At 36.9% G+C, this 20990-nt stretch overlaps 1 protein-coding gene across 7 annotated transcripts in view; it reads right to left on the bottom strand.

The window, feature by feature from the left end:
* Positions 1–20990, bottom strand: part of mbc (dedicator of cytokinesis protein myoblast city) — a 122568-nt gene that overhangs the window by 14322 nt on the left and 87256 nt on the right. For 2 of the 7 annotated variants that reach the window (XM_083114517.1, XM_083114519.1), the window contains 5 exons: positions 20722–20937; positions 19515–19630; positions 11858–11977; positions 5323–5551; positions 3695–3754 (listed from right to left, as the gene is read on the bottom strand). In XM_083114517.1, the coding sequence (XP_082970643.1) occupies positions 3695–3754; positions 5323–5551; positions 11858–11977; positions 19515–19630; positions 20722–20937 (741 nt within the window). Of the gene's footprint in view, positions 1–3694; positions 3755–5322; positions 5552–9365; positions 9797–11857; positions 11978–19514; positions 19631–20721; positions 20938–20990 lie in introns of those variants that run through there. The other 5 variants (XM_083114518.1, XM_083114520.1, XR_014440953.1 and 2 more) reach the window with 5 other exon arrangements.

Raw genomic sequence — 20990 nt, 5'->3', positions numbered from 1 at the left:
GCCATAATAGATGTTTAGTCTAACATGAGGATGAATCCGATGAAATTTATTGACCTCAAGTCTGGGTCGGTAATCAGCAAAATGTTAGAATGTGGAGGAACCTGCGCCCTAGCTTCGTCGCGGTTACCCGCGTTGGGCTGGCACTTTGGTATCAGGAGCGTCCGGCATTCCGCGTGGCGGAAGGTTCGATGTCGGGTTTTAGACAGCCAAAAATGTGGCCGGCCCAGGGACGTCCGTGGACGATTCCCTTTCAATCCGCTCCTGGTAGCTCTGTGGTTCACTCACGAACCCGGTACCATGGCTACGACAGATTCCCACCTGGGAAATTTTTACCATTCCCAGAATTTTAAATAAGGTAGGAGAATAAGGCATTTAGATTCAATGATTTCTTGCATTGACAGTGATTTTAGAACATACGAGGTAGGAAAATTTTTTATGATTTTGGATACAAAAATTATTACAACGTTGGTTATGAGGATGCAGTAAGCTACAGTAAACAGTAAACGATTTTTTATCCTTAACATTTTAATTAATTAATAAAGTGGATTTTAAAGTTATATCATGAATGAGGAAAATAAATTAGAGTTTATTGAATCTGACTCGGTGGCACTATGTGCATTTTAAAGTCATAGCAGAGAGTATGCTTTTCCGAGTCAATTTTTTTTGTTATTGTTATTATTATTAATTGAAATTCCTTAAAAGTTTAATTTAAATTTGGTTTAAAACTGACCGTAACTTGTAAATGATTTAGAATGCTTGAACTATAACTGCTAAGATTATTGCAACGAGGATATTACATTTTTATACATATATAGTTTTGGGAACGAATAAGACCCCGAGGACCACTCATTTATATTCTTAATGACTAAAGTCTCCTAGCACCTCATGAAGGGAGCTTAGATTAAGGAGATAGTCAAGTTTATACGAGATAGTCACTTGCCTTATGTTACCTTAACTTACGAATACATTACCTGAAAATTTTAATTCATGTTAATATGTAAAGAGACGAAACGCTAATTATATTCGTCGACACGCTGTACAAATGGGTGTACCGTGATTTAGGATATAAACCGCCCGATTAATTAAAAGTTCTAGTTGAGAAGTAATAGATGTATAAATAGGCTGCAGTGACAAGAGATGTCCGTACACAGGTAAGCAGTAGTGACGAGAATGAGTCCGTACACATATATACATATACTTATATGCTTTAAGCAAAGTTAGGCACAGCCAACTTATTTTGAATAACTAGAAGAGAATTAGGAGAGCATCTCACGGCGTGGACGTTTCTCACATATTAATGAGATTTTTTTTGTTAGTATATATTTATATTTTTTTTCCTGTCCGAAACATTGTTTTGTTTGACAGTTGAATATTTATCCTTGGCACGTTGTAGCTTCGAATGTTAAAAACTTTAAAATGTAGATTGTTTTAAATCTTAAAATATAAATATTGCAATTTTGCTCCTAGTTACGGCATTTATTAAAGTGAAACAGGTCTAATATTTTAAATCCACTCGCGTGACATAATAATTTATAATAACAATGGCAAAGGTAAAAAGGTAAAGTGTTCCCCTGTGCATAGCACCACGCCATGAAGGCGTATAGGGGGTGTGGGGGTAACGCCCCACACTTTCTTGATCCGGTCGTGAGTGGGGGTGATGTGATCAGCATCACGCCCCTGACCGCCTTTACCCCCCAGGGTTTCCCCCAGGTACCCATGTTATTCGACGCTGGGTAGGCGCCGGGGCCGCTTCCACCGTTAGAAAAGTTCCCGGATTTGAACCGGCCGGGGATCGAACCCGGGACCTTGAGCATGGTAGTCAGACGCGTTACCGACTGAGCCACCGCGGCCACTATAATAATGGCACTAATAATATTAAAGGATAATTCAAATTCAAAGATATAATTAAGGAGATTAGGCATATTTCAGGCTAGGTGTCTGCTTACAGTGAAAATGAACCTGTGGATGTACCAGAACAGTCTTTCTACGAATCTCATCTCTTCCTCTCTTGTTCATCTGCAAAATTCACCACCACCAATGGAAGTTCTCCTCATTATCATTACAATGATGATAATTACATTATATAAGTAGACATGCACAGAAGCATAAGAGGTATATATACAAAAACATCTCTATTTTGTGGTACCCATTGTCTCTTGCAATCAAATGGATGGTTGTAATGATGATTTGAATTTTCCCACAAATCACACTCACACAACTTCAAATGCAGTTCTTAATGTACAGCATGCATATAACTTATTGAATATATTCATACACACAAACTGTTACATAATGTAACCAAAAAGACCTGTTAGTGCACACTGACCATATGCACCAGAATGTAACATGTCCAAATGGCATTATGGATAAAGTGAAATAATTGAATACATTTCAGCATCACAAAGATAATTGAATTTGTGAATCATTCCCAAAGTACATGCAAATTTGTAACAGGGTTTATATGAGCAATCAAAAAAATCAATTAGACCTCTTGTGCACAAATACATCTGCAGGATTCAAATTTTCAATTTGATTGTCATGAAGTTTACTCTAAGTCCATTTTGTACACATTAAGCAGGCCACCAACTTCTCACCGGTCTAACTCCTCTGCTGGACCCTGCATAATTCCTGGTTTTCAAGGCAAACTTTATAAAAATTCAAGCGTACAAGCAGATGTTTTCTCTTATTCAAGAAATTATTTGAGCAATCTACTTTGGATAACTTTTGTTTAAAAGCAAAAACATCAGAGCACGCAACCGTGTACAATTCAGAAAGCCCAAGTGAGAAAAATGGGGTTGGGAGAGGCCAAGTCCCAAATTTTCAATGAAAAAAAAATCTGGCGTTCGCCCCCTCTTCTCCCGTTATTTTGGAAAAAGGGCGCAAACTTTTGCATTGTTTTCAAAGAATAGACCTTTTGCAACAAAGGGCAACTTCTTTCAAGTCTCTAGTCCTCACACAGGCTGAAATATGACGCAATATGTACAATCCTGCATTTTGGCAAAAATGGCTAATTTGCATATTAGAGAATAAATTAGTATATCTTGGAGACTATTTGAGCAACCTACTTCGGATAACTTTTGTTTGACAGCAAAAACATCCACATGGCATTTCAAAGTCTTATCTCAACATCTGTCAGCGTTTACAACCTCACATACAAGTATGAAGGTCCTAAAAGCACGTAAATGTTGTAATCGGCACCATGGGTCATATATGACTCATTGGCTGTTTATAGGTTAATAAAAGTTGCCATTTTTCATGGATACAGAGAAAAATTCACGCAGAATTCCCGGTGAGTAGCCACCCTGTATTAATAGAAAAAAATAACAAAATAGCAGAGCTTGCACTCAGTCGATTTACAGATATATTTGATCGATAAAATTATCAGTAATTTTGCAGATAAGCTGATACATCAATATGCCTACATCAGTATTGATTAATTTGTCCCAACTTCACAATACAGTATTTAAATTATATCATTTGTAACTTGTTCAGAATTACTGGGCTACTCAACATGCCATTATACAAAAGATGCAATTCTTTTATACTGGTTGCATTGTGCTGACATGCATAAGGGCCACAAAATCTTTTAATCATTTGTTAAACTGAGCTCTATCCTAGGAAGAAGTGAAAATAGCATAGAAAAGAGAGAAGCAGGAGATATAAAAGCATCAGTGAAAGAGAAGCAGAAACTTACCCATGATTTTCCAAATGAATGCACCTTCTGTAGAAAAGGTTGGTCCCCTTCCCAGCATACCTACCAAGTATGAGAACACTTACACAAACACAAAAAAAGAAGCAGGGGAATATGGCTGAAATCAAAGGAACTAATTTAACTTAAATCAACTCTGCAAGATAGAAGAGATTTGCCCTAAGCCGTTCATGCTGACGTCGCCCCGCAACTTGTTTCCTGGCCATCCTCCTCAGTAAGTCTGACATTCTACTTGTCTGCCATGCATAGCTTCCACAGTAAATGCAAGACTATAGAGAAAACAAGGAAGTTTAATTCTAAGAGAAAAGGCATTTTAAGAATATAAAATTTGAGCTGAAATTGATTTTCAAGTTTCAGGTAGGAAGAAAGCTCTCATAAACTATAATAAAATACATAGTCCAGATCCTACCAAGTACACAACACAGCACCTTCTTGCAAAGTTTCATTGCCATACATGTCATTTAACACGAGTCAACTTTCGTATTATTGTTATCCGATATGTGATCCAATTTTCTCATTGTGATGGCATATTTTCTATCGGTAACTTCAAGCAAATGAAGTATCGATTTCTAGCACTTATCAAGAACTAACCTACACTTCAGACAGAAACATGCTCACGGCACAGGAAAAATTTGAAAATAGAAATCCTGTGAAAAGTTCCTTATCAAGTATCAATTTGTGCTTCAGGAACAATGCAAAAGGGTTTTACCTGTCAGTAATGCAGCAAGTACAGTATGTATTCTGTAGTTTTAGTTCATGGATAATAGAAAATATTTTCACATCAATAAAATGGACACCAAGAAATAAGCGAGCAGATTTGTTAAAACTCCAATTTTATCAAATTAATACACACTTTGTTAAATTCTCTCTTTTCTAAGTGGACAATTTCTAAGGAAATATATGCCATGCAAAAAATATTCAAGTAAAAAGTAAAGCCACTAAAAGGCATGGAGAGAAAGAATTCAAATTTCAGTACCAATATATTGACATGTTGTGCTCTCAATCCTTACCCATTATAGTTAAAGTTGCATAATACATATTCTATTTTACCAAATGGCTTACTGATGACAGTGTAACATCTAATAAACTAATGCTAATGAACATTGTAAACATCAAAAAACCTGAAACTTTGCTGCTACACCAACACACTGTATGTCAGAACTAACGTGACCTAACATTTTCTTTCAAAAAGGCATTAAATCTCTAATACGTCACTAATTTATAGTTAATTTTTAATCCATTAATATCATAGGGTTTTCTGTGAGAGGCATTTATACAAAATAATTACCTGAATTTTTTTATATATTATTTCTGCCAATTACACAATGGTGCATTATAACGTCATAAGATGTACTCGGCATTTAAAATAAGAAAGCCTCATACGAGCATGCTCCAAATATTTTAATACATGCTGTGTAAGCATAATTAAGAACTTAAAAATCCTACAATTCTTGCAAATAAAATAAGGAACAAATATATACATAAAAGCAAAAAGACAACCCACTACAGCTATTACACCTGCACAACCTGAACTACACCTCCGTCCACCCCACCAAAAGCTACTTATCACACCACACGAAAGCTCAAGGAATAACAAAATACTGGCGACGTACCTCTTGGCGAAGCTCAATAACAGGCGCCGAATTGGGCATCTCGTGGTCAGTGTACCAGTGGCTGTTCCCCGTCGGAATGACCTGGGCACTCATCGTTTTCCGAGATGTAGAACCCCGATTCTTTTCTTTGTGCTTTTCTCTCTTGTTTGACTTTGAGAGGGAGGGGGATGCGTTGGGTTTGATGAAGATGGTCTGAGCCCGCGAGGAAGATTTTGCATGAACGGAATTCCTACAGAAGGAAAGGTAATAAGTTCCGTTAGTTACAAATTATGCACAACACATAAATTAACATTAAAATTTAAATATCTGCACTGATAGCAATAACCTTTGCACATAATATAACTTCTATTAGTTGTGTTAGCTATATTTTAATAACAATTATATCAACGAAAATATACATATATTAATCACACAAGAAGCATAATGTATCTAGGATCAAGCAACAATTTTTGTTCCGGCCCACTTTATGCAAAGAGTGTAATTGGGGCTGGACTTGCAGTTTAAGGTGAGATCTGAACCACTGGACTTATTTACAAGTAACAAATTTATTACATTTTAATTTTGCACAAATATATACGAATATTTTAGAACAAAAGCTCTGGCATGGCAAAGTTGAAATGTATCAGCTAAGTTCTAGTTAGAAGTATAATAAATATGTGTTGTGGTGAATGTGTAAAGAAAATATGAATAATATTTCCATATATGTATATGTTTTTAAAAAATAGAATTTTGTAACGAACATTATACCAGGTGGTCCAAAAGTCCCGGAATGGTCACATATCGTGAGAAATACACACCCCCATAATTGAGCTAGAGTGAAAGCGTTGCAGATTCGGAATCTGCATGTCAAGACCTTTCAATATACTCTTTCAATATACTCTATTGAAAGGTCTTGACGTGCAGATTCCGAATCTGCAATCTCTTTCACTCTACCTCAATTAGGGGCAGAGCGTCCTTTGAAAATTTTTTTGGATTTGATTTTTTTTTTGGGGGGGCGAAAATTTAAAATCGCTATATCTCCGTTCCTAATTGAGCCAGGAGGATGGTTGATAGCTCGTTGGACTCGGAATGAAGTACTCTTTCCGATTTTACACTACAAAATGAGGGTTTCCATTCCAGGGAACGGGGGTGGGGAATCAAGTGTGATATCATTGAATAGCTTTCTTTCACTTATTAAACACGTATTTTTTCGTTTTCCGATTTGATGTGTATTTCTCATGATATGTGACCGTTCTGGGACTTTTGGACCACCCTGTATATATACACACACACACACATCAATAGTATTTTGAGTGACAAAGTGATTTCAATAAAAAATATTTTTTTATATTCCTTGACTACTTTGAACACAAATAAGTGACTCTCTCCTTACAAAGATACATAGTAAAATCATGTAACAATAATGATCTGCAAAATTCCAAATGAAGAATAAATCTATTCTAGTAACAGAATCATGCAGGAAAAGAGAAAAAACGAGGTACAAACAATTACCTTTGAATTGCATTTGAGAAGCCTAAAAGCCATGCAACATAGGTAAGAGCAGCACATGTCCTGTTCTGCCTTTTTATAATGGTAATGAATATACTATTGGTTATAATTATCGGGAACTTTTACATACATAATTTTGCTGGCAAAATTTCCACTGAGCCAATCATAACACAGTGCAGGCCACTTTATACTCTGATAGACTAACGGAGATTGAACACAGAAGCTAAAGTGGAATTCAAACTACGGATGGCCATTTTGTTTTGAAAAAATGATTTTTCGAGTTTCAATTTTTTAAAAAAGAGTGGCCGCCTAATTTGAACCACAGTGAAATGTGTCTTTATTGAGAACCAAATCTGGGACCTCTTGAATCAAAACGAACAGAAAAATATATAAAATCAGCGTATACTTACTATAAAAAGAGCTGAATAGAAATAAAATATGGTTTTTACATGATCTGGTTAGAAACACCTTGAATGATATACCAATTAATGATAATTGTAAACAAATGCCATAAAAGTAAAGCGTTCTCCCTGTGCTTTGCACCAAGCCATGCAGGAGTACAGGGGGGTGTGGAGTTAGGGCCGCACACTTTCTTGACCATGGGCGAAGGTGGGGGTGATGTGATCAGCACCACACCCCTGGCTGCCTTAACTCTCCAGTTTCCTCCAGATACCCACTTTATACGACACAGGGTCGGTGCCAGAGCTGCTTGAACAGGTGGGAAAAATCCCGGTTCTCCCCCACTGGGGCTCTCGCATGGTAGTCAGATGAATATCATCAGTTGTAAGAATTGAGCGAATAAGTCAAATATCTTTGAAGAGCAGAAGATACAGAAACAAACATTTTGCAGCATTAATTTTTTCTTGCTTTCAATGTTGTACAAAAATGTGGGTAAGATGAGAAGTTCAAAATCAGTTCAAACCGTTGCAGTCTTCCCAATAATTAATATTATTTAAAAATGAAGAACTGCTGGATGTGAACATTTAAAATTTTCCTTTGAAGAAGCACATCATAAAATTAACTTACAGAAACACTGCTGACAGCAACAAATGTTTTACTAATTACTAGAGTTTAATTTTCGTTATCTTGTTTAAAGGCACATCCATATCAATGGCATTGTGTCTCGTGTAAAAGACATTTTTAAAGAAGCAATAGAAAACTTGTAACCTTGATAAATTCAAATGTCTGTGTAACGAAAGCCATTTTATAATAAAACACCAATGTAAACAAAAAGTACTTTACAGTGTTTTTGTCAAGAGCACAGAATAAATTAAACAATATAATAATAAGAATTTATTAGAAATTATGAAACAATCAAGATTGGAACAACAATAGACCAAAGGAATCCACTAAACAATGAAAGTGTTTTATCAGTGTTGAGATCATTTCAATCAGTATCTCTGGAATCATTATACGAGGCGTATTCATAAAGTAAGTACCGTTTGCAAATATTGCCGCTGTAGTGCTGCAGTCGCGACCGTGTGAGTTCTCGCTGACGTCCTTCATCTGTTAGTAAGCCACAGGCAGTCGTGGGAGCAGGTCATGCTTTCTCTTCATAGGTTTATGAAGGTTTGAAATGTTTAAGAAAATCAATCGGCCCGCCGACTGTGAAGTCCGGTCTGTGATTTGTTTGCTCAATGCAAGAAACGTGAAACCGGTAGACATCCACTGTCAACTGTGAGAGGTCTTTTTTTTATGTTTAAAGAAGGTCGTGAGACAATTCACGATGAACCAAGAAGCGGTCAGCCATCTGTTGTGACCGAGGATTTGGTGCGTGCGGTCGACGTGGAAATTTGTGAAAACACGACGCTTCACAATATCGTCGCTTTCCATGGAATTTCCACAAATTTCAAGAAAACAATTGTGACAGATCGCCTGGAATCGAAAATTGTGGTCAACGTTTCGACAAGGATGATGACATTGAAGCAGGAGTGCATGGATGGCTTTCATCACAAGCAGGAACATTCTATGACGATGGCATACAAAAACTAGTGCCATGCTATGACAAATGCTTGAAAAATGGTGGAAACTACGTAGAAAAGTAGTTTAACGTCTAATGCAGTTCAAATAAAAAAAGGTACAAAACTATTTTAAATTATTTCTCACACCCTTTCGGTACTTACTTTCTGAATACATCTCGTATTAAATTAATTTATTGATGACCTTATTAGTCCATTCCTATATGTTAGGGGGAGTAATTTGTGTTACTGTAATACTGTTACAGAATGCATTCCGATATTAAGAACACTGACCACAGTAAAGATAAATGCAATGTGCCAAAAGCTACAGATTGTGTTGAATTTTCCTGCGACAAATAAAATGCTCTAAAAAACAATTCTGTTTTTTTCAGTGTTTCCAAACGTAGTAGCATAAAAGGATTGAAAGAAAACAAAATTCTGGATAAAATGTGTACCAAGCCAAGCCACAGCATTCAGGAAATAGGCTAAGGGACGGCTATTCTACCGCACACAATGTATATAAGCTTCTTACAACTGGAAAAAAGGGAGCAGGGACCATCAAAATTTAGCATAGTATATTTACCAAATGCACCAAGATGGAGTCACCCAGGCACAGCAATGGATGAAGAAATAAAGAGAAGAAATTCAGGTGCAGCAAACACAACACGGGCAAAGTGATTATTGTCACATCAAAGCTTCAAGTTTTTCCTCATTAATCAAACTTGCATTGCAATTTCAAGAAACTGTTAGGAATGTACAATCACAGGAATTCTTCCAGAAATTAATATAGAAAATTATATTTTTATACATATTTCAAGCCTTCACAGTTTTCTACGCAATGTGCAAACTCAATGTAATGAAGAAGAACTTCTTCTTGACAATCTTCACTCAGCTGCTACCTTCATTGCTTGTTTAATATGTAATACAGTTAGCTGAGATGGTTCAAAAAGGAGAACAGGTTGTGAGACGTTAGCTTGCTGTGGGACAACGAGGATAAGGGACGTAAAGGAAGGAAGATTGAGTGAGACCTAGAAACAAGAAAAGATAAAGTGAAATTAAGATAGTCATAAATATTACCAAATTAATCACAAATTTTACATCATATTATTCATAGTACATTATGGGTGCCTACATGTTGGCATAACACATTACACCTCAAGAAGTTTCAAATACTTACACTTACACACTACCAAATGCAGTAATTTTATTTGCTGATGACATTGTCCCTCACATTAACATACACCATGTCCACAAATTGTTGGTTAATTTTGTACGACTATATTTTCACCAATAATGAACAGAAATACATGGCATTAGCATAATTTGAAAGAGGAATATTTGAAGTTTTACAGACCTTAAATGCATTCGATGTGCTCCCAACATGTCCAGGCAGTAGTCCATTCTCACCAAACTTTCTCAAGCATGTTGTGTGCGACGTCTACGATGGTGGTTTCCTTTGTCACCAGACCAGTGAGCGATTCTTCCTGTGGGGTTTCATCAAAGTACGTTCCTCAATTTCCACAGACACTGTCAGAATTGCAAAGGTGCAGCAACACCACTATTGGGATCGTCACACAAGACATGCTTGAGAGGATTTGGCAAGAATGGGCATCTGGACATCTGCCGTGTCACACGTGGGCCATATGTATAATGCCAAACATTCCTCTTTCCCATGGTGTCCGTTCAATATTAGTGAAACTGTAGTATTATAAAATCGTCCAATAATTTGTAGATATGGTGTATTTCAAGATTCAGTACTTGACAAAATAATTAAGAGCATGATGAATGGTGAAGTTCCAACCATAAATAGCATTGCCAAGTGATCTTGAAAGCATTTCATGAGGGCAAATCGAAAAATCTCTGCCCCTATTTTTTTTTCAGTCCAAATATTAATGCGAGTGAGAAACGGAGAGATACATTCAATGCAATAGGTTTTTCTTGGAATGGTCCAGCGTTAACTCTCGGCTGCTCCTCGCTGCTGTCAGTTTGCAAAGATGGCTGTAGTACTCAACACGTCCACATTGTATGCGCAGCAAAGTGTTATTTATTTTCTATGGAGCACGGGACGAACGCCCATCAAGATCCATAGGGAAATGCAGCAAGGAAATGGGGACAAGTGTCTCTCTTTGAGAAGTGTGCGGTGGTGGTGTTGTGAGTTTGAAAATGGCCAAGAAAACCTTCATAACAACGAGCGGTCAGGGCATCCTCGCTCCGCGCTCAGAATGGAAAACATTGTCCGACAGATTTCAGTCATTCGAATGGGAGATTCTGGAGCATGCACAGTATAGTCTAGACTTCACCCCCAGTGATTTCCACGTGTTCGGTCCACTGAAGAAGTTCCTGGCAGGACAGAGCAACGAAGCAAAGACCGCTGTCCGGTGGTGGTTCCACGATCAACCGGCCAAATTCTACAACAACGGCATCTCTGGACAAATACCTGAACTGCTGAGGTGACTACGTGGAAAAAAAAGTGCAAGGAACAAAGAAAAATCCTGCATTATGATTTCCCTACACGTTTATTATTTCAGCTGAAAAAAAATTGGGGCAAAGACTTTTCGATTTGACCTCGTACATATTTTTGAAGGTCAGTCACTCTTAATCACTGAAAAAGAGGGTGAGACTGGTATAAAAACTTGGAAGGGTTTCCAACAATTGCCCGACTGGTAACCAATGAGAACATATGCGTTACATAAAGACAAGATGTTCCTCAAGAAAATTAAAGTATAACATTCTGATAGGGTAGGTCAATGTTATGAAGCTAACAAGATGGCAAACCTTTATATTTACAGAATAAGAGAAGGCTTCAATTTTTTACCACCACCACCAACACATTACAAGTTTGTTATAGTTTACCTCTGACACATAATAGTGGTATTGTAATTACATGCAGTCCAACACAAGGCAGTACAACAATACTAAACTTAGTAGCTGCACTATGTATCAAGGTTCAAGGTATTTTCCTCAGATGACACCACCTTACTTTTTCCCTAAATTATTTGTTATTAAATTAAAAGTAACGACATGCATCACCATATATTAATACAAAAAAAGCAGTTTGTATCTCGGAGGGTGTGAGAGGCTTCCCTTACCTGGCTGTGGATGTGGCGTTGAGGTTTGAGAAGCTCTGTGAGAAGTTGAAGCTTGCAAGACTTTTTGTGAGAGTGGCAACTTGTGATCTGGTTAAACTCGACACACGGGACCTACTGCCTCTGTGCATGCAAAAAGAACATATATGTTTGCGCTGTTGTTATAACAAAAAAAAAATCATGCAAAGAAAAAATAAAAAGGAAATGATAGAACAACATAAAGTAATAATAAACACAGGAAATAGCAGTATAATAATTAAATCTGGGAGTGGACACAAAGAGAAAACAATGAAAAAAATAATAATTCAGTTCTACATTAAATGCTGCATAAGGTGCTTTGCTCAGGTAAAGTAAATATTACAAAATATTGCAAAATTACTCAAATTCCTTATAATTTTCAATTTCTATTAGTTACATTTGCTGCCATGGGTGCAACACCTACAGGAGCACATTAAACTGTCACTTACCATGCAAATAAAATGGCTTATTTCAAAGCCAAAACAACTGCTACAATTTCTTAGCAATGAAACATAAGCACATGTTTAGAACTTTATGTGTGTACAGTAAAGGCTAATGCTTTTCACTGCGTAATAATTAAAAATATTTTGCTTTAGGAGCCAACTCAAGTTGCAATTGCGCTTCTTTCCAATCGTTTATTTCTAAATCTGTGCTAGTATTTGAAATAATTATTTACAGAACATTGTTTGTAATATTAAGAATAAATCATAAAAACTTGAGTGTGTTAAGAATGGCCTTTCTTTCTGAAATCCAATATAAAATTAAATGTAATAATTATGGCTAAAATAAAAATTTATATATAATATATAATGTGGAAGATTACTCTGAAAACTATTGGCATGTAAGAACTATAAGATCTGTAACAAAGTGGTGCTGCTCAAGTGCCAAATGGTTCACACGGATGACGCTAGATAGCAAATGGAATCGAGAGCTTCTTCGCTCGAGCGAATAACGCTCAAACAGGCAAAACAAGCAGTATATACTCAAAACCCAGTAGTACACATATAACTGTAATGTGTTTGTGGTAGGGGGCTCTCAAATATCAATCGTCAAGTGAAAGACACATTAAAATTGAAAGTTAAGTGAACATAGACATCATCTCCATGTTAAAATGTAGTTTAGTCTATCTTGCCAATACACAGTGATATATGAAAATGAAACAGATTATCGTGGGCTGAAACTGCCAGGATGGATACTTTACATTTATTTGTCAACGATTATTGTCGCATTAAAATGATATTTCATTGTATACACTCGAGGGTGGGAGACTCGAACAAGTATGGGTGAGCGAAAGTGGTCCCATGCAGTATTCTGGTCTACAATGTCAAGAACCCATATTTGAAAAAGTGCAACTTCAAAATGAAAATAAGTGCATAAAGAAGGACCAAATAACAGTACTGTATACATAAAAAGTGTATATCATGCAACAGGATTACATTCCAACCAAAAACAATGAGAAAGGACGTAAGGACTCTTCTCTTCTATCCTTGCTTCCAGTGACAAGCAAATCCAGATTCAGTGACACTTCCACGCCTACCCACTCATCAATCATAGACCTTAAATTTTTAGGTTGCAATATTTATTGTCAATGACACGCTTCATATGCAGCACTCCTTTTGATCTATTTCTCTTCCCTTGGTGTGACCAAACTGTGAGAAGCTCTCTAACTGACTTCTCCACTACTCAACCGGTTTGATAGATATATGTTACCACTCGATGGAAGGCAGATTCATGTTTCTACTTCCCCACCTTTTTACCTCATATCAACTGAGGACTACGAAGGTTTAAAGGCTGTGGTACTAAGTAGTTCAGTCAATAAGTTTCCGGACTGATGGAGGAATGAAATTGCTTCCCTTCATGTTTTCTCAGGCCGTGTCCGAAAGGAGAAAGACCGTACTTGAAGCGAGCATCCTCCGAGTATGGTCTCGCAGTGCAGTCTTCAAGTCGTGGACTGGAAGTGAAAGTCTTTCGAATTGCACTTCGATTGCAGCACCAAATATGATCAGTAGATAAAACTGAGTACTCGTTGTTTTCCCCACATTATACACACTTGTTTTTCACCATAGAAATCACATAGCATTTTCAAATGTTCGTACACAACATAAGAACTTTAACCAACAACTTGCTGGCCCATAATGTATATTTAACCTGTGTTGCTGGCTTTCTACCTCCGTGATTTTAAACAAATGAACAACGAGTGTGGAAATCATATGACCTAGTCAGCTCCCGTCTGTACTGCAAGCTGTGCACTTGCATACTTCTGTTCTTGGCGCTTTCAAACTGTACTAGGTGATGTCACTTCCGCTAAGACCATACTTCAAGTCCATACTTTGTACCTTTCAGACAGAGCCTCAATTTATCCAATGAATGCATGAAGGAGATTTCTGCACTTGAGAGAATTTACACCACAAATTTTACACAGTACATTTATGAATAAGAGCACAATATAATTATGTGATTTGAAGTGTTATTATTAGGGGCATGTGAAATAACACATTCTAATGTTAATTTTTAATGTTTCTGAAAGGTGTGAGGTGCATTTTCCTACAGTTTTGTCATGAAATGATGCGAAATAGACTCTTAAACATGAAATTTAGAGTTTATTTACAGACGTAACACTTTCTGAAGTTTGAATTATCCTGCAAGTTATGTAATTCACGGAAAATTGATTAACTCTACTGTAAATATACATAAATGTGCTATTAGAAGGGATATGTTTATTTTGTAATAAGTGCAGTTTTAAAATCAAATTTTGGATCATGTTCACAATTTTAAAACCAAAATGTAATTTTATGTACTGCTTTTGATCCATTTTTTTCACAGCTGTAACACCGAAATTTCATTTTATTAACCGCTTTTGAACCTGAAATTGACTGCTTTTGTACCGAAATTTTTGTTTTTTATTTACCAAAAATATGCCTCTAGTTTTTGTATATGAAATGGAAAAGTACTTCACTCTAACAACTTACAATTCATTCTTTTTCTGCACTCTTTGTTCGTGATCAAACCTGACTGATAGCTTTGTCAGGCATGTACTGGCTTGTTGCGGGTGACGTGGTTCTTTTCTCTTTTTCCCTGCTTGCATGCATATGTCAACCTGCATAAAGCCAGTAGATGCCAGACGACACTACCAGGCAGGTGGCGAAATCAAATCGTGAACAACGAGTGCATGGAAAAATGAATTGTAATTGCCAAACATATACCTTTAGATACAATGGATAACTATTGTATTCTGACACAAAATAATATTTGGAATTGTTATGTTTTTCTTCATTCTCCCAATGCACAAGGTAAAATAAATAAAAGATACAGAAATCTCCTTCGGTTTCAGTTTTAGTATTATCTATAAATATATTAATCTATTATCTGCAAGTGAGAACTAATCAGTACACTTTCATTACTAACATCTCTCTTTTCTTCCCCTTTAACTCTTTCGCTGCGGAATTCTCTGGCACACAATATCCCTTGGCTGCGTAATTAAATTTGAAAAAATATTTTTTTTATAAACAAATAATTTTCACAATTACATTGCGTTATATATGAGAGAGAACTTACAAAATTCATTCCTTGCACTGGAAAACCATTCTGTAGTCCCTGGTGGTATGATATTTTCAAAAATTTTGAAATTTTGAAAAAAAAAAAAAAAAAATTTAGAAAGAATAATTTTAGAAAATTACATTGCAAAATATGTTATAGAAAATTACAAAAGTCATTCCTTGCACTGGCAAACCATTCTGTAGTCCCTGATGGTATGGTATTTCTCAAAACACGGGATGACGCAGAGTGGTGGAGCGGCGTGGAAATTCGTAAGTAGTATCAAGATACTGGGTGGCGAAAACTTCAGTTTGTTCTGCTGTGTGTTCAAATACTGAGCGGGGGAAATATTTGATAAAACAAGAAAATGGTGTGCTAAATACTGTACTGTCACCAAGTAACTTAGCACTAGCCTGTGTCGAACTTCCCGCACCTAGATCAATGCTGCTTTGCACTCTGCTCCATGATGTTACGGACGGCGGTACAAATTCTTCATCAGAAACTACACAATCACTGTCACCACTTGAAGTCTCATAAAAACTGTCGCTATTATCGTCACAACTTAATTCACCTTCTGATTCAACAGTTGAGTAACATCATTATCAGACAAGTGTTGACGACTTGACGAAGCCATGTTGTTTACATTCGAACATGCATTAGAAACTGACATGTCAGAGCACTCAACGCTCGTATTCTAAACGGAGGCGTAATTAGCGACATCATACGGATATAAAAAAAACTACAAGTTAAAATAGTTCCAAATAGTATCAACAGATGTCTGAAGGCTACTAAAAGCGACGTACTGTGGAAATGCGACACCCGCAGCGAGTGGAAGTATGAAGTCGCAATAATGCGACTTCCGCAGAGCAAGGCACCTGGCGTGCTGTGCATAAATGCGACGAGCGCAGCGAAAGAGTTAATTGCAACGGTGAGATTAATTGTAGAAATGAGGACCAACTTTGAATATGTTGTATCTACTATAATGTTAGACACAGATCAATTTTATTTGTTGGTAGTTACAAACAGTGATCAGGATAATAAAATTCAGATTATAAAATTATCAATTAAAAAAAATGCATGTAAACAATGCTGGAATCTTGAAATATATATGTTTGATGAGAAGGATGTAATGCTTTAAGCACTATTTATAAAGGTGATGATTTTAATGATGTCAATTTGGGTGTATAGACATTTTTATTCATCATCTACCCAACATCAATTGCTACTTCAAATACCGAAGTCGACATACGCCATTGCCAAAAAAGATGAATACATATAGACATGCGCACTTATACAGTTTCACCTATATTTATTTAAAATATTTCTAGTCTTCTATGAATATCATAATCATTTATTTTCCTTATATCTTTTCTAAACATAAATGAAGCAGAATGTAGAAGTATGAATAAATAGACATTTCAATTCACAAAGCACCTTATGCAGTGTATATTTACAAATTACGAATTGTGCACCTTAAAGTGTAGAACAACATGCCCCAACTAAAATTAGTCATGCAAGAATCCCCATGCATAGCTGGTCATGGTGTTAAGCTCCAATGATGTCTTACCCCTTTACCTTTTGACAACACTGGACACTGTCAAACGCAAGTGAACCAAACCACCGCAAGGTTACTCCTCTAATAATGTTCTTTACAAGATACAGACACTAATAGAATTCGTAAGTAGAAAGTACAATAATGGTGATGAACGGAGAAACAATGTTGTTTGAAATTGTATGAGCAAATTACATTTACATGGTCACACAGTAAGTACACTTTGCAGTATTATTTGGGTATGTTAGATTACAAACATAACATTGCCAGTATGAGAGACAATTCAACAACAGGTGCTGAAAGATATAAAGGGTGCGTCATGGGAAACTGACAGTTTTCAAATGGGAATCTCGAAGCAGGGAGAGGGGGTAGAGATGAAAGTAGGGTGGCATTGAACTCACTCGGCCATGCCATTTTCGGCATGGTTAGGATCGGCTTGGCTGGGCTCGGCACGGGGTGACAGCAAGAAGAAATAGAAAGAGCGTGTGTGACGTCAGCTGAAGCCAAAATAGCTTGCCGCAACCTCCATGTTGGATGGTGCCACCTGCCTGTTGCATTCATTTGTTAACATTCAGCGAGAGGGAAAACTAAGGTTGCTCGTTACGTTTCTTTATGTTTAAATCGTCAGAAACAATAACACGAACAATAACTTTCTGCTCAGAGACATTCTGTCGGATTGAGGCTGAGTGAAAGCACAGTACGGCGAATCTTACACAAGGATTTGGAAATCCATCCGTACAAACTTGTGATCGTGCAGAAGTTACCCGAAGATTATCCACAACGTTCAGCCTTCGCCAGGAACATGCTCGCCATTTTCGCAAACATGAAGATGCCATCCTTATGATGAATGCAGCTGACATTGCGTGTACTGCTGTCATCCCCTGCCGAGCCCAGCCAAGCCGATCCGAACCGGGCCGAAAATGGCATGGCCGAGCGAGTTCAATGCCACCCTACTTTATCTCTACCCCCCTCTTCCGGCTTCAAGATCACCATTTGAAAACCGTCCGTTTCCCATGATGCACCCTGTATTAGCCAATATTTACACACAAAAAGACATTAAAATAGTGTTTGAGAAAATGTTGCATTGATATAACCTCTTCATAAAAAATAATTGTGCATATTCAGATGATCTGGATAGTTACTGATGGTTACTAGGTGATGATGAAGTAAATATCTCATATCCATCTACATGAAATTCACGTATCAAATTTCAAGATACAGTATCTAAATTCAATTTTATCTGACCATCCCTATCATAATTCCCAGGATGCATGTAACAGTTGGGCTGAAAAGTTTGTAGGCTAACATAGTAAAAAATATTTTTTTGACAAAATTCGATTTTATTATTCAATATAGTTGCCTTTGAGGGCGATACAACGATTATAGCGGTCATACAATTTTTCGATGCCATTTTTATAGTACGATTTCTCTTTAGCCTCAAAATAGGCCTCAGTTTCGGCGATTACCTCTTCATCAGTGCTAAATTTCTTTCCAGCGAGCATTCTTTTAAGGTCTGCAAACAGGAAAAAGTTACTGGGGGCCAGATCTGGAGAATATGGTGGATGGGGAAGCAATTCGTAGTCTAATTCATATAATTTTGCCATCGTTTTCATTGATTTGTGACACGGTGCATTGTCTTGATGAAACAGCACTTTTTTCTTCTTCAAATGGGGCCGTTTTTTCGTGATTTCATCCTTTAAACGCTCCAACAACGCTATGTAATAATCTCAGCTATCTCGATCAACTTCACTTTACGATCATTTAAAATTATTTTGTGGAATTTTTTGATGTTTTCGTCGGTAACAGCCTCTTTGGGGCATCCACTGCGTGCATCGTCTTCGATGCTCATTTCGCCTCGTTTAAATTTAGCAAACCACTTCTCAATGGTTGATTTTCCTGGTGCAGAGTCCGAATAATGTTTATCAAGCCAAGCCTTGACTTCAACAGTATTTTTTTCCGCCAAAAAGCAATGCTTTATTAACACACGAAATTCTTTTTTTATCCATTTTTTCACAATAACAAAAGCTGCTTCACTCACAATGCTATATCTCACGAACTAATTATCCGGCAGCTGTGAAATTTATACACATATCTTTTGAAGGTTAGTACTAAGTAAAAATCACATGGATTTAATTCTAGTAACGCCATCTATGAGTCAGCCTATGAACTTTTCAGCCCAACTGTTAAAATGTTCAAAACGCAGTTATATTTTTTGGGCTGCCTGTTACAGTGACATGTCAATCCACACGTAGGAACGATCTTGGAACTTTTTTCATGCATATATCAAATCAACACCCAACTACATTACAAGAAATCATAATCATTGCTTGTAGATAAACCACCAATCGCCTGTAACCACCTTTCCTATGACTGAGCAATGTGTGGGAAGTGATACCGGAATTCCTTTGCCCTACAACATATTGCATAATTGAAAAACTGGAATACAATAGGTCCAATAGCATGTTATTTCTAATGTATTGCCTCTTACAATAATAATATCCAACGTCAACCCAGAAATTAAGATAATGCTGGACAACATTACAAGCATGTACTTACTCAGAGGAACCCAAACTAACTTCCGACAACCTGTGGGCATCAGTATTGGAATTATTCCGACTAAACTGCCGTCTCATGGTGACAGCATGTGGACTTTCAAACTTCAGATCGCAGGCCTGAAAAAACAATAAAAAATAGCATTGTATATCTTGCCACGTACTTCTTTATATCATAATATACTCAATACTTGAGACCTAACTTGAGAGGTCTTGTATAAAAAGATCATCCTAAAAAAACTGTTCATAGTCCTGCCTCCATTTTTTGATTCCATTTTGTTTCAGATCCATGATTCCAGATCAAAGCTTCTCTTGGTCTGCGACATGACAGTCATTTTTAATTTGTGATAGGGATGGGACCGATTAATCGGTACTCTATCGGTATCGGCCGATATAGGCATATCGGTGTATCGGTTTATCGGTAAAATTACCGATTATTTTACCGATCCGATATATCGATAAATATCTGATAGTTTAGTGCAAAATTATGCCATTTTTGTTGTAATTTTTATGGATAATCTCCATGCCCTACTTTTTAAAAAAGTAAATGTTTAAATATGCAATTTCTCTTGCACTGCAGTCACTTTGAAACACACATTTTTAAGGAGGTCAATGAACCTTTCAGGTTCTTCCAGGACCATTTCTAATTTTATATCGGATCGGTAGAATATCGGTTATCGGTATCGGTAAATTTTATATCGGTACTTTATCGGTATCGGCCAAAATTTCATATCGTCCCATCCCTAATTTGTGATAAATTAATTTTAGATCTATCTCAGAGATAACATGAAGATAATGAGACACAAACTGAAGGTTTAATTTTCTTCCATGGGTACAATGTCATAAGAGTTGTAATAGTTCTTCTACATTCAGTTTGAAAGTCTTCATTTGTTATTAGTCCTGTTTGTACACAAGCCTACATCGTTACTTACGTGAAATTTACAAGATATTTCACGTAAGTAATTTCAAACCGCGTTTACCGCAACCACCATGAATCCTACATCGTTAGATTTGGAATTTGGACTATTGTTCTGGATCACTGAAATAGAAGCTTGCATCCAGATCCACAGATCTAGTGGATACAAACCCCACAATTGGATTCTCGAACTCAAAACTTTGACCTAAAATTTTCTGGTATTGGATCCGAACTAGGCATCCGAAAGTGAGAGAATTAATTTCACTAGATTTGCCAGAATTAATTTGTTTCTTACCTTCTTTCCATACTTCTTTTCAACATGGGCCTGCATCTCATTGAAGCATTCTTCGAGTCGCTGCTGGAACGGATGCAGTGACGGAGGAGCTCTCTGCTTGTGCAGCTGGATCCCCACTTCAAGGAGAGGTATCTGGGTTGCTATGAGATCTTTCAGCCGTGAAACAAGAGTGCCATCTACTGGGTGACTCTCCAGATACTCTGGGATGAAAAATGCCTAACAGAAAAAAAAAAGACATTACAAAATACACAATTTGCTATGAAGTTAAT

The sequence above is a fragment of the Lepisma saccharinum genome, chromosome 29 (assembly GCF_977018435.1).
Source record: "Lepisma saccharinum chromosome 29, izLepSacc3.1, whole genome shotgun sequence".
NCBI lineage: Eukaryota > Metazoa > Arthropoda > Insecta > Zygentoma > Lepismatidae > Lepisma > Lepisma saccharinum.
The sequence above is the reverse complement of the archived record's forward strand: the minus strand, read 5'-3'. Positions and strand labels throughout refer to the sequence as shown.